The following is a 15,615-nucleotide window of genomic DNA, read 5'->3' as shown; positions in this document are numbered from 1 at the left end:
CCCTTTCACCTTTCTTCATCTTTCTCATATTTCTTCTCTTAACCTATTATATGTTTCATTAAGATAAAAGTCAAGTAACAAAATTCACCATTTTAACCATTTGAAAGTTTACAGTGTTGTGTTCTTTAGTATAGTTACAATGTTGTGTGGCCATTGCCAGGACATTTTCATTGTGCCCAAGAAAAACCTCACCTATGTTAAAGCAGTTACTCCCATTTTCCCCTCTTCTCAGTTCTTAGCAACTATGCTTCTGCTTTCTGTCACTGTGGACGTTTCATATAAAAGAGGTTATACCTTCTGTGGCCTTTTGTGTTTGGCTTCTTTAACTTGCAATGTCTTCAAGGTTCGTGCATGTTGTCGCAAGTATCAGCACTTGGCTGATATTCTTCAGTCAGGTTCTGAGTGTTTTTCACTATCCAGAGAAAAGTCCTACATTTATTATCTTTATTTGAATTTTGATACTGGTCTTTAATTTATCTTTTCACAAAATACTTTTGGCTACAGGATGATGTTGAATAATTTTAATTTTTAAGTATATGTTATTCATTTTTTAGTATGCCAGTACTGAGGTTGATGGAGAACATTACATGACCCCAGAAGACTTTGTCCAGCGCTATCTTGGACTGTACAATGATCCAAACAGCAATCCGAAGATAGTGCAGCTCTTGGCAGGAGTAGCCGATCAAACCAAGGATGGGTAAGAACCTTTATACATTTTTTGAGTGTGAATATTCTGCAGTATCTTACTAAAAAGTAGTAAGCCCTAAGTTTACCTATGACCATCTGGAATTTTAATATTAGTTAACCTTACATTTTCTTAGAAGTTTATAAAAAATGTAACTTGCTGCCATTATCAAGGATTTGGCATAACTAACCTTTCTTTCTTTCTTTCTTTCTTTCTTTCTTTCTTTCTTTCTTTCTTGTTCTTTTTGGAAAGAAAACTACGTGTAAAAAGCCATATGTTATATTGAATAATTTGAACAGAATGGTTTTCAGATAACTAAGTGTATTTTTTTCACTCATACAACAAATATTGGGTACCTACTATATTTTAGGCAATGTTCTAAGGCCTAGCATTACATCAGTGAATAAACTGCTAAGTGCAAAAGCAGTATACAAATTTAAAAGTAAACTATAGCATGTTAGGCTATAAGTGCTAGGAAGAAGAATAAATCAGGGAAGAATTTAGAGAGTGGCATTTATTCATTTATCTGTCTACTCATTTATTTGACAAACATTTATTAAACAACCGCCATTAGCCAGGCACTGTTGGGCCTTAGTAATACAAACACAAATAAAATGGGGTTCCTGGCCTTAACTCATGGCCTAATGAGAAAGAGGATGAGTAAACAAAATGATACTTTGGGAATAAAGTGTTATAATAGAACCATATGAAAGATACAAAGGACACTCACAAAAGTATGGTTAACCCTGTTTTGGGTGGTCAGGACAGCATGATAGAAGAGGTGATTATGGAGTGAAATCTGGTAAGATGAACAAGAAGTTGCTGGTAGGAGATAAGTAGGAGAATTCCAGGAAAGGGAATAGCAATGGTATGAAACATCAAGGATAGTGTGCATGTGTGTGCCTATATGCTTCTGTGTCTGTGTGTGTGTTTGGGGAGTGACATTGGGGAAGTTGTGTTACATATACCTTCCTGTGGCTATGGTGTGGCTTTGTTGCTGTTGGAGTTGTGATTGGAGTGGAGCTGGGAACCTTGTGTGCTAAGCTTTGACTGTATCCTGTAGGTTCGTGACTTAGTCTCGGAGGTATTTTTAGCCTGGCAGTGTATGGGTGTGTTCAGTTACAGAAATAGCGAGGTGCATCATACTAGAGTGTCAGTTTACTGAGGGGAAAAAGCACACCATTTTTATATTAAAATCAAATATGAGTGTATTATAGAGCAAATGGATTATTTTTGTGAATTATAAAGAGAATTTTGTCATGCTTTGTGAGTTCCAAGCTACATCCTTAGGCCTTCAAAGGCCCATGTTCTTTCTCCTATTTGTAGAGGTAGTTGTGTGAAAAACTAGGCAAGGAGGAGCTGCTAAAAGTTATTTCCATTACCACAGATATGATCAGGTTTTAGAAAAATGGTAGGTTGGAGTAGGGCAAGACTTGCATGCAGTGAAATCCATTTAGGAGACAATCGTGGTAGTTAAAGTAGAAATGTTGGTATCTAAGTTCTTTGAATCCAGGGTTAGTATTGTATTCATTCGTATTTTCCCAGAGAATCTAGTATAATGCATAAAATCTACTATGAGTATTTTATATCTTAGATAAAGATTTTATATAATTTATAATGGTAGATATTGTAGAGCTTGGAAACATTTTGTGATGGGTCTCTAAAAAAGTCAGATCAGGGGCTCCTGTCTGGCTCAGTTGGTAGAGGTTATGAGTTTGAGCCCCACGTTGGGTGTAGAGATTCCTTTAAAAAATAAAAAAATTAGAAAGTCAAATCAGCTGATAAGGTACTATGGACCATTTAGTCATTGGATTTTCAATAGTGATTAGACAGTAATATATATGAAAATTCTTTTTTAAATCAGAATTCATTCTTCAGAATTATTTAAGGTAACATATACACTTAGATCTTTTAGAAACTATAAGAGTATTTATTGTCATTAATTTGGCCTGAGGCCTGCTTTCAGAGTACCCATATCTGGTCCATCTCAGTACATGTATTTTTTTTGAAGCTTCATGTGATTCTCCCAAACTCAGTTGCATTGTTAATGTGGTTAAATGGAATCAAGGGTTTAAGTTGCCAGAGTAGATCAAAGATGGATTTGGCTAGTGAACTATCTAATAATGTTGATAATGTTCACCTACAAATAAACCTGTTTCTCTTTGTAAAAAATAAATCTTTTTTTCCTCTTCCCCCCAAAAGGTAAATATTTTCTATTTCAGATTTTTAAAAACTCCTTAAACTTCCTTTTTTCATCTCTTTGGAATGAGTCAGATTGGGATTGGATAGGAAATCTGATTCAAAGAGTTAAAGCATAAAAATTATAAATGAATTTATGAAACATATAGGTTATTTCTAAAAGAGGAAGATGGAATTTTCTAGAAATACAGCAAATTATTTTTTAGAGGGAGGAGGGGCAAAAGAAAGGGAGAGAGAGAGAGAGAGGCTCTTAAGCAGGCTCCATGCCTGGCATAGAGCCCCATGTGGGGCTTGATCTCATAAGCCTGAGATCATGACCAGAGCCAAAATCATGAGTTGGATGCTTAACCAACGGAGCCACCCAGGCACCCCGAAACACAGCAGTTCTTAACCTCCTATTCATGGCTTGTCTTCAGGGGTTCCTGAACTTGCTGGAATATAATGCAAAATGAGTGAATTTGTATTTTCATTTTTCTGAGGAGAAAAATGCCAGATTTAAGAAGGGGGTCTGTGAATTCAAAAAAGTTTAAGCATCCTTATTAATGTTTCTTTAATACTTGTAATTCAAGAGAATCAAAAACTTTGATATCATTAAATTATTCTGAGTAGCCAACTCTTGCTCATTTAACATTTAAGGAAAATGGACCCAGAGAGGTTGATTGATTTGCCCAATAACAGAAAATACTCTTAATTTTTAGTCTATTTTCCTTCTTATAATCATCTTTAAAAAACTTCTTTTTTCCCCATTTTCTGTTTTCCACTCCTTTACCCAGAGCAGTGATGAAAGATTAGAATAGTGCAGTTGGTACTTTTTTTTTTTTTTTTTTCCTTCTCCAAGAGGTATTTCTTGGTTCTCTGGTAGTTTTTTTGATGAGAGTCTTATAGGTACAGGTAGTTTGAAATAGCATCATATAATATTGTTTATAATTACTCAAGACCAAATCTCAATGAATAGAACTAGCATAGGCAGGTCTAAGTGATTTAGTTAATAAGTATGGAAAAAAGCAGATTTAGGAGTGGAGTGGTCAGTACCATCCATACCTTTTTGTGCTCTGGACTCCCCCACCCCCTGCTTCATGTTTCCTTAGCATGTAAACTACCCCATCCCTCTTCCCCATTTCCTTTCTTCCAGTAGATAGTAAAATAAGCAGGAATGTTTTGATACAGGTGTTTGCTCGCAAAACCATGTAGAAGCAATATTATATGGTATAAATAGCATGATGGGTTGTCTAAAAGTAAAACCCATTAGCCAAGTATTATTTGTGAGATTGTGGCTTAAACTTTGAAGATGTGGTTATATAATGAAAAGCAAAATGGTTTTATGCAGATTTTGGGAACTATTATTGTGTGATCTCATCTAAAATGTTTAGACAGTTGCTTGTTTGAAACTGTAACTTCTAGAATTGTAGTTTCTATATTTGGCTCTAGTCAGAATTTCATCTGGAAGCTCTATTCTCCTATAATGTATAAGACTATTATTTTTCTCTTTTTTAGTTTTTCACAGCTGTTTTCCTTAAATGTTCTACATACATATAAAAAATGTTTTTAAAAGATTTATTTATTTATTTTAGAGATAGGGAGAGAGCATAGCAGTGGGGGGGCGAGCAATGAGGAGCAGAAGGAGTGAGAAACCCAAGCAGACTCCCCACTGAGTGCGGAGCCAGACCCAGGGCTCCATCTCACCACCTTAGATCATGACCTAAGCTGAAATAAAGAGTTGGATGCTTAACTGACTGCACTACCCAGGCACCCCAAAAGAAAAAGTATTCTTCATGCCTATAGAAAAACGTTTTATGCAGAAATCTTGGTTGTTTTAAAAATTACGAAATTAACATATTGATATTTTGAAATTTCATTAGTTTCCATTCAGTAAATTTAAAAGTAATTTTGTAGAAAAATTTTAAAGCATCTGATTCATAAAATATTTTATTTCAGAGTAATAGAATGAATACATATTCTTTGTGAAAAGTCAAGCCGCAGGTATGATAAAAAGTGAGGTGCCGCTCATCCTCATTAAAAGAAAAACCATTTATTAAAGTATGAACTAAGCAATGGTTTCTTTTTTAAAAAATTTTTTTTTATTTAATTTTTATTTATTTATGATAGTCACACAGAGAGAGAGAAGCAGAGACACAGGCAGAGGGAGAAGCAGGCTCCATGCATCGGGAGCCCAATGTGGGATTCGATCCTGGGTCTCCAGGATCGCGCCCTGGGCCAAAGGCAGGCGCCAAACCGCTGCGCCACCCAGGGATCTCTTTTTTTAAATTTTTTTTAAAAATTTTTATTTATTTATGATAGTCACAGAGAGAGAGAGAGAGAGAGAGAGAGAGAGGCAGAGACACAGGCAGAGGGAGAAGCAGGCTCCATGCACTGGGAGCCCGATGTGGGAGCAATGGTTTCTTCATTCCAGTTAGTTAGTGGCTTGTGGTTTGCATTTGTTCTGCTTAAGTCTTGATCAGGACCTTCTAACAATAGGGGAATTCATTGCAGGATACAGGGAAAAGAGCCTTTAAAAGTATTCTGGAGCATGTTTGGTTTATGTTCACGGATAACAGGCTATTTCTTGCTTTATGAAATATATTGTTGCATTATCATGTGGTATAAAATGCCTGTGGCTTAAAAACAGATAAGGAGCATATCAGAGAGACAAAGTGGTCCATTTTCCCCACCCTACTTCTTCCCAGGATTTTATAATGAAAATTCAAACATTTAGGAAAATTGAAAGAATTTTACAGTATACACATACATACCTATCATATTCTACCATTAACGTTTTTCTATGCTTCCTTTTTCATATATATATATATATATACATATATATATATCCTTCTATTTTTCCATCAATCCATCTTACTTTTTCACACATTTCAGAATTGCAACATTGCATAAATATTTCAGCATGCATATTATTAACTGGATTTCAGTATTTGTTTTGAGTGTTTTATTTTATTTTATTTTATTTTACTTTATTTTTTTAAGACCTTTATTTCTCACAGTTCTGGAGGCTAGGAAGTCCAAGATCAAGGAGTTGGCAGATTTAGTGTCCATTAAAGGCTGCTTTCTAGTATATAGATGAAGCTGTCTTTTCTTTAGATTTTATTTGTTCATGAGAGACACACACACAGAGAGAGAGAGAGAGAGAGGCAGACACACAGGCAGAGGGAGAAGCAGGCTTCATGCAGGGAGCCTGATGTGGGACTCGATCCCGGGTCTCCAGGATCAGGCCCTGGGCTGAAGGCGGCACTAAACCGTTGAGCCACCCAGGCTGCCCCTGAGTGTTTTTTTTTAGATGTAAAATTTACACATAATGACAAATACAAAACTTCCAGATACATTTGCAGAATTTTGATAAATGCATATATCTGGGTAACCTCAGATGACTTTTGTTATATTAACATATATATAATGAAATTTAAGATTTTTTTAAAAGATTTTATTTATTTATTCATGAGAGACACAGACAGAGGCAGAGGGAGAAGCAGGCTCCATGCAGGGAGCCTGATGAGGGACTCAATCCTGGGTCTCTGGGATCACACCCTCAGCTGAAGGTGGTGCTAAACCGCTGAGCTACCTGGACTGCCCGAATTTAAGATTTTAACTATTTTTCAAGAATATAGTTTGGTGGCATTAAGTGTATTCCTATTATTGTACTGCCATCATCACCATCCATTACCACCGTTTTTTTTTTTTCATCTTCTAATACTGAAACTCTGTACCCATTAAATAATGAGACCCTGTTTTGCCCCCAAACTCAGCCCCTAGTAACTTCTATTCTACTTTCTGGTTCTAATAAGTTTGACTATGCTAGGTACTTTATATGCATTGATAGTGTAATAGTTTCCCTTCTGTGTTTGATTTATTTCGCTTAGTCTGTTGTTTTTAAGATTCATCCACGTTACAGCATGTATCAGAATTTCATTCCTTTTTAAGACTGAATAATATGAAGTTATGTATTTTTAAGTTGCTGATGATTTTGTGTTTTTTTTCTTTTTTGAGATTATGAGAGAGTGCGTACGAGAGAATGTGTGTGCATGTACACTCACTCTGTGGGACAGGGCAGAGGTAGAGGGAAGAGTTTCAGGCAGACTTTCTGTGCTGAGCCCTGGTGGGTGGCCAGTAAAGTGGTGGCTGGATCTCACCACCCTCAGATCAGCCCCTGAGCTGAGAGCATGACCTGAGTCAGGGGCTTACCTCGAGTGCACCCTCGTGCCCCTGCTTTTGTATTTCTCAGTTAACCTTTCTTCAAATAAATCACTCTATGTAGCAAAAGTACCTGAGTATTGAGGATTGGCTGAGCATTCCCCCAATACTTTCTTATAATAATAGTTTACTTCAAATACCAGGTACCCTTTCTATTTTTTCATCTGTAACTTTAAATATGGGGAGCGGGCAAGAATACATACACTGAGTAGAAAGACGGAGTTGAGAATCTTTCACTGACTTGTGCATGTCTTTCAGCATATTACTTGACTTTTGGACTTTCTAAGGTCCAAAAGGATTTCCCTTTTTGAATATACTGATAGAGAAATGTAGATATTTATTGAAAAAACATTTTATTTATTTATTTATTAGTGGGAGAGAACACACAAGCCAGGGGGAGGGAGCAGAAGAGGAGGGAGCAGAAGGGGAGGGAGAAGGAAGGGGAAAGAATCTCAGACTGGGTGCAGAGCTGGACTTGGGGCTCAACTTCGTGACTCCAAGATCATGACCTGAACTGAAACCAAGAGTCTGAGGCTTAACTGACTGAGCCACCTAGGCACCCCAAGAAATGTAGATATTTAAAGTCCACAGACTTTATATTTTAGACAAGATCTGCTTAGTTGGAAACCTACATGGTTTCACAAGGTTGGGTGTAGATAACCGATGGGCCCTGGTGTCTGTGAAGAGGCAGCCTGTGCTTTGGCTCCAGGGACCTAGTGCTCCTTGGGACCAGAAACCTGTTGCCTACACTTGCAGTTTAACAAGAGAAACCAGAAAACTGGATATTTGGGTGAAGGACTTATGATTTCCTAATGTCGGTAACATAACTAAAAATATACTTCACATGCCAGAAAAAACATGTGTGGGCCAAATTCTGTCTGCCAGCTGATTTTTATCATCTTTGCTAGTTATGGAAAAAGTCTTTTACCTCTTTCTTCTCATAAATACAGAAAATTTTGCTACCAAGTATGAAATGTTGCTGTAAAGCTACATATTCTGTATTTCAGGGTGATTGTATTTTTTTTTAAAGATCAAAAAAAATTATTCATTTGGGATAGAGAGAGGGAGAGTATGAGCAGAGGGAGAGGGAGAAGCAGACTCCCCACTGAGCCAGGACCTCGTCATGGGCCTTGATCCCAGGACCCAGAGACTACCACCTGAGCCAAAGGCAGACACTTGACCATCTGAGCCAGCCAGGCGCCCCAGGGTGACTGTGTGTTTTTTGTTTTTTAAGATTTTTTTCTTTATTTATGAGAGAGAGAGAGAGAGAGAGAGAGAGAGAGAGGCAGAGACACAGGAGGAGGGAGAAGCAGGGTCCATGCCAGGAGCCTGATGTGGGACTCGATCCCGGGACTCCAGGATCCGCCCTGGGCCAAAGGCAGGTGCTAAACCGCTGAGCCACCCAGGGATCCCCCGTGACTGTGTTTTTGATGTCAGATTCCTGGGACTGTTTTTGGAAAAACCAGAATGTTTGGGTTTTGTTTTTTAATCCATCATCAGTCTAGTTACTTTTTATTTTTTAAATTACTTTTATAATCAAAAGAAATAATGCTAAATGATGCTAAAAACTTCAAACATTTCAGAAATATATAATGTAGAAAATGAAGTCCTCCCCTATATCATTATTTCGTGTTTATATATTCTTTTTTTTTTTTTTTTTTAAGATTTTATTTATTTATTCATGAGACACAGAGAGAGAGAGAGAGGCACAGACACAGGCAGAGGGAGAAAAGCAGGTTCCATGCAGGGAACCCGACATGGGACTAGATCCTTGGTCTCCAGGATCACACCCCAGGCTGTAGGCGGTGCTAAACTGCTGCGCCACCAGGGCTGCCCTGTGTTATATATTCTTGTTAAAACCACTTACTAGTCATTGCTTTTTAGGAGTGTTTGGATACCTGATATGTTATAACTTCATTTGTTTTTAGTACTTTAGAATTTGTTTAGTGACAACCACACTTTTGAGTATTATAGTTTTTAGTAATACACTAATGCATAAAGTGTATTATGATATGTGACCAGATAAATAGTTTGATTATTGTTCCCAGGATTCATTAGGTAATCAATCTCCTAATTTCACCAAAGATTCTTCAGGGACACAGGGAAGGCATAGTCTTTAGTGTCCTGAATAATACCACAACAAGGCCTTTTCCACGATAAAGGGAAAGTCATAGAATACACATTGCTTTGAATATAATGTAACTTGTGGAGCTTAAACATATTTCAAAGTACTTAATAGAAAATGAAACTTTGAATTTTAAATATGTCTTAGATGAATGGGAGCATAACATGAAATGTAAAATGTAGTCATTCCTGATGTGTTGAGAAGTATGGCTCTCTAAAAAAACTTTTTTGTTTTTTTTTGTTTGTTTGTTTAAAGATTTTATTCATTCATTCATGAGAGACACACACAGAGAGAGAGGCAGACACACAGGCAGAAGGAGAAGCAGGCTCCATGCAGGGAGCCTGACATGGGACTTGATCCCGGGACTCCAGGATCATGCTCTGGGCCGAAGGCAGGCACTAAACCGCTGAGCCACCCAGGGATCCCCTCTAAAAAACTTTGTATTTCAAATTAAACTTATTCAAGAATATTTACAAGTTCCTTTTTTTTTAATTATTAAAAAATATTTTATTTATTCATGAGAGACACAGGGAGAGAGAGAGGCAGAGACATAGTCACAAAGAGAAACAGGCTCTGTGCAGGAAGCCTGATATGGGACTTGATCCCAGACCTCCGGGATCACGCCCTGAGCCAAAGGCAGATGCTGAATCAAACCTCTGTTCTGTGACAAGCCTATCTTTTTGCAAGGAAACAGTGAATTAGGGCAGCCTGGGTGGCTCAGCGGTTTAGCGCCACCTTCAGCCAAGGGCCTGATCCTGGAGACCTGAGATCAAGTCCCACATCGGGCTCCCTGCATGGAGCCTGCTTCTCCCTCTGCCTGTGTCTCTGCCTCTCTCTCTCTGTCTGTCTCTCATGAATAAATAAATAAAATCTTAAAAAAAAAATAAACAGTGAATTACATAATTACTCTAATAACAATTTTTCAAGGGGCACTAAAAATGTATAGTGTGCTGCTGTAGGGGTGTGAAGGATTATGTAAAGTCATCTGGGGACTCTGAGATGGTCCTTTAGAGGAAGTGATACTAGAGCTGAGCTATATAAAGATGGGTACCAATTAAATGGGCAAAAGTTTGGAGATGGTGGGATAATTCTAAGGAGAATGAAATGCTGAGTGATGATCCTGATTGGAAGGACCATGGATGAAGAATGAATGGGTTGGAGTGCAGAGACCAAGGGGGAGGTGTATAGAGAGATCAGATCCTGAGGAGCTAGAAGCCACATTAAAGATTATAGGTCTGTTCCTTTCTATAGGGTGACTGTAAATGTGTTGCCCAAACCAGGCCATTTGAGAATAAAAGGTGGCACCGTTACTAATATAAATAAGTAAATAAATAAATCAGTATATATATTTATAAAAAACAGATTTTTATAGTGCTGTTAATTGAATACTAGTCACTTACCAATAGCAGCAACAGGGTATGGGATCTTTGTAGCTTGCTTTGGAAGATGACTAGCATATGCCAACTCTATAAGATCATTGAAGGTGGGGTGCCTGGGTGGCTTAGTTAAGTGTCTGGCTCCTTATTTTGGCTCAAGTCATGATTTCAGGGTCATGAGATTGAGCCCTAAGTTGGGCTCCACGCTGGGTGTGGAGCCTGCTTGATATTCTCTGCACTCCCTCACACCTGCTCATGCCCTCTCCCCCTCGTCCCAAAAAAGATCATTGAAGAAAATTGTGTAATTTTGGTCATTGGCTAATTTCATAACCCCTGAGTATTCTAGGACTAAATATGCTTTCATATCCTGTCTTTTGTTTTGAATTTTCCTTTAAAAAAATGTATCTTCTTTAAAAAAATTTTTTTTAAATAGACTTGCACCCAATGTGGAGCCCAACACAGGGTTTAAACTCATGACCCTGAGATTTGGACCTGAACTGAGATCAAGAGCTGGATGCTTAACTGACTGAGTCACCCAGGTGCCTCTAAAAAATGTATTACTGACATTTCAATCATATAAAACAGAGACTAGGGTAGTGAATTCAATATCCTCATCACCAGTTTTTAGTAATTATAAAAGTAATTATTAAGTTTGTTGTATTTATACCTCCTCCCATTCTTTCATCCCCTGGATTATTTTGAAGCAAATTCCAGATGACGTATTTTGTTGTAAATATCTATGTGTTTCTCAAAAAGATAAGAAAAGTTACCAAAACAAAACAAACCTCCTCAAAAACATTAACATCAATTTCTTAATATCATCAGGTATTTGTGTTATATTGTTATTACCATTTGCCAATTTTCTTATATATTAAAAGTTTTTTTTTTTTACTTGAGTCAGAATCCAAATCTTATAATTAATTACTATATCTTTTAAGTCTTTTAAAAATATTTTTCATTTGGTTTTATTGAAGTTAGATTTGCCAACAAATATCTTTTAAGTCTTTTTTTTTTAAGATTTTATTTATTTATTCATGACAGACACACACACACACACACACACACACACACACACAGAACGAGGCAGAGACACAGGCAGAGGGAGAAGCAGGCTCCATGCAGGGAGCCTGACGTGGGACTCAAACCCGGGTCTCCAGGATCATACCCCGGGCTGAAGGCAGCACCAGACCGCTGGGCCATCAGGGCTGCCCATCTTTTAAGTCCTTAATGAGGTTCTCCTTCATATTTTCTTTCAAAGTTTGTTTTTGTTTTTTTTGTTTTTTTTGTTTTTTTTTGCAAGTACATAGTATTCACCCTGTAGTTTCCTACAGTCTGCATTTATGCTGATTGTGTTTCTGTGGTGATGTTTAACATGTTCCTTTGTCCTTTGTATTTTCTGTAAATTGATTACATGGAAAGCAGTGTGTCTCAACATGGTGGGTAGAGGCCAGGGATGCTGCTAAACATGATACACTGGCTAGGAGGCCCCCACAACAAAGAATTATCGAGGTTAAAATGTACTGTTGAGTGCCATGGTTGAGAAATTATGATCTAGAGACTTTATCAGCTTCAGGTTTAATTATTTTTGGTCTAGTTCTTTCCATTTTTGTGATTTTAGGAGTGATTGATGATTATCCAGGTCCTTTAATTTATTAGGGATTCACAAAAGGGTAGCATTCTAATTCTTCCTTCCTTCTTTATTATCTGTACTACCTCTCTAAAGAGAAACGTCCCTTTTTCAATTGTTTGGTTACCTTGAACTATAGATCATATAGTAAAGGCAGGTTAAATGCCTGATGTTTTCCCGTTCTTTACCAGCCCATAAAATCTTCTATTTTATTCCAGATTGATCTCCTATCAAGAGTTTTTGGCATTTGAATCTGTTTTATGTGCTCCAGATTCTATGTTCATAGTGGCTTTCCAGTTGTTTGACAAGAGTGGAAATGGAGAGGTGACATTTGGTAAGGAAAAAAAAAGATTATAAGGGATAAGTGAAGTCAGTAAGGCTGGTCCAGTCTTTAATTGCTAAATCTAGTAACTGCATAGATTGCCGCTTATTTAGGAGCTAGTCAATAAGTGAAGTATTGATATCCTAAAAGAATTTACACAGATAAAATTAAAATGGTGTATTTTACTAAAAGTATTAGACTATTGCAAAAAAGTAAAGAATCTAGGAATGCCGTTGCTCATTGAGTCATTGACACTTCCACATTCCTAAAATAGGTGGTGTAAAGTTTTCTTGTTCTGGGCTAGCCTGGGCAAAATTCTTTATGAAACAGACTGTGAACAACATGGAATAATCATGTCATTCTTTAAGGAATTTTTGGGTAGAGAGTGCAGAGCTTTTCAATAGCAGTTTGGAAAATTGCTAGGTCATTTTAACACCAAGAATGGAACTGAAGGAGGGAGTTAAGGATAGTTAGCATTCTCTAAACCCCCATTATAGATTTTTGGTTTTAGGAAACAAGCCTAGAATGTTGAAATTAATATCTGTGTTAAATGTAGAAATTGATATAAATCCTTTGTTAGGCACATAATTTAGCACAGTGCCATTGTTTGACAAGCATATAAACTAAAATTTCTATTTGTAGCCATGTGTTAGTTTTTAAAGATGCATATTTGCAGTAATTTGTGTTTAAAGTGTCTGCTAATTTTTCTGGCAACAGGAGTTTCAATAAGAGCAATGCAGTATTTTCAAGGACCTTGAACCCACATTGCCCTTTTTTTTTTTTATTTTAGTAAGACACATAAAATCTTAACCATTTTTCAATGTATAGTTCAGTAGTGTTGAGTATATTCACATTGTTGTGAAACAGATTTCCAGAACTTTTTCATCTTGTAAAGTCGAACTTGAGCCCTTTTGTGGTATGAATTGGCATCAATATGTGGTAGAAAAACTCTTGAACATTAGGCTTTCCATGACTATAGTGCTAAATATTTCTTCACTGTAGAATTTGTTACAGAAAAAACATCCTTCAGTTAAACCCAAAGGAAGAAGCATCACTGGCATGGAAAGAATAATGAGAAAGTATTAGGTATTCAAAAGGACCAGTGATGCCTTTACTTTGATTTTAGTCAGCACGTTTTCTAGTTTGGCATTGACTGTTCCCTTTTGCCAGTTGACCCAGTTATTTTCCATATAAGAAGATTTTTCCAAAATAAATACCAACACAAACAGAACCCCTTAAGCTTCTGCATCTGTCTTGGCATGCTTCCTGCTTCGGTGCAAGCTCTGGCCCTTCTGCCTCCTAAAGAAGGCGGACTTTCCCCAGAAGCACCAAGATTCTGTAGTTTAAAGTATAAAACCTTTATCTTCTCATCATTCAGCATTAACCCTGGGCCACTAATACTGATTTTCTATTTTCAGTAGGTATCACACAGTCTCACATGTCTCACTTCCAAATGTTGTGCAGCGGTGCTCGGGTAATACTTTGATACAAGTATCTCCATTAGAGTTAGCATACCTGTGCTTGGATCATGTGTCCATTGTTTAAGAATTGTATTTCCCAAAACAAATTATGGTTTCTTTTTGTCCCTCCTACCTTGGTATCTTGGTTCTTTGTGTCTCCTCCATTTGATTGCTTTTCCCAATTTTATTTTAAAAAGTCACTAAAGTCAGTTCATCCAATAGAATAAAACAGAGACTCATGCCAGTGTTGATTAGTAGATTAAATGAGTATAGAAAGTAGCTGAGTGGTTTATAAACACATGTATTTCATGCAAATGAAAGCTTATAGTTACTAGATCCCAAATTTAGCATTTTATAGATCTTTTGTTTTCTCCCCAGACTGTGATGTAAGAGTTAGAATTTTAAGAAACTATAATTAAGATTAAAAGCCAAACAAATTAGTTTCAGTTGTTGTAACACCTGATATGAACTGAAGAACATAAGAACCCTCCAAAATCCTGCTTTCATTCTTTTGCTTCATAATCAAGAGATAGGAAGATTTTTATGGAATGATATAAAGCTGAATGCCCTTTCTACATTGGTCCTGGAGTCCCTGGCCAGCAGGATGTTTGTCTTGATGATGTTCATATATTTCCTGGGAACATTGACTGTTTTCTCTTCCTGCCTTGCCCCCTACTTTTGAGGATCCATTTTGGATAAATTTTCTTAAATAAAAAGAATCATAATGAAGGAAAGTTTAATAATTTTAGATTCTTAAGAGGAAAAGCATTCAAACTGATACAAATGCCATTTAACAAGTTTTCTAAGGCCTACTCATTACAGGCTATTTTCAAGACTATAAAATTTCAACATAAGGAAATGATTAACTTGGAGTTTATTTTTATAGGATTTGGATCTGTGATAAAGGTCAGTTTTCATGTTTGTATCCACTTCATAAAATGAATTATGCTTATGTGTTTATAGATAGATAGGTAAAAGAAAATTTTAGATCCATTCTAACTCTAAATCCTTTTCACTAAATGGCTTTATGTTTTCTAGTTTGGAACTTATTTAAAGTTTTCTCTTGAGCACATCAGGAGAGAAAGGTGGGAGAGAATATTGGATGCCAGGTGTAATGGAGTGGGGAAAACTGTTATGCCATCAGTATCTCATGGACTATGATGATGATGTTATCTGTGTATTTGTATATATTGTTCTCATTTATGCTTTTGTTTTTTTAGATATGCTTTTTAATATATATCAGATTAGATTCTTAAATTGTGTGCATTTTTGCAAGTATTTATATAAATAGAAATATTGAACAACATTTACTTGAGTGCTGGACAAGTTTTTTGTTTTTTTTTAAATTGTTAGAGATGCCTTTACTTTGGGGGAGAGGACGAAAACTTGAGACCTCAGTAATACATTTCAGAATATGCAAACTCAGCGTTCTGGAGTTTTTAAAAGAGTGAATAAAACCACTAGTTGTTTCCTCTTTGATGTTCTTTTAATATAAAACTTCTAATGCATGCTGTAGATAATTACTTAATGGCTTGTGTATCTTTTACTGCCTGGTGGCATGAGCCTTGTAGAGGCCGCTGCATGACTGGTGTGTGCTAGATACATTATAAACTTGCCTTGG

At 36.7% G+C, this 15,615-nt stretch overlaps 1 protein-coding gene across 2 annotated transcripts in view; it reads left to right on the top strand.

Moving 5' to 3' along the window:
- SLC25A12 (solute carrier family 25 member 12) overlaps positions 1–15,615 on the top strand; it is a 99,062-nt gene that overhangs the window by 20,631 nt on the left and 62,816 nt on the right. Inside the window, exons 3-4 of one of the 2 annotated variants that reach the window (XM_041721755.1) lie at positions 555–697; positions 12,431–12,546. In XM_041721755.1, the coding sequence (XP_041577689.1) occupies positions 555–697; positions 12,431–12,546 (259 nt within the window). Of the gene's footprint in view, positions 1–554; positions 698–12,430; positions 12,547–15,615 lie in introns of those variants that run through there. The other variant, XM_041721756.1, reaches the window with a different exon arrangement.

Source organism: Vulpes lagopus, chromosome 11, assembly GCF_018345385.1.
Source record: "Vulpes lagopus strain Blue_001 chromosome 11, ASM1834538v1, whole genome shotgun sequence".
In the NCBI taxonomy this organism is placed as follows: Eukaryota; Metazoa; Chordata; class Mammalia; order Carnivora; family Canidae; genus Vulpes; species Vulpes lagopus.
This window is presented reverse-complemented; position numbering and strand designations above follow the sequence as displayed.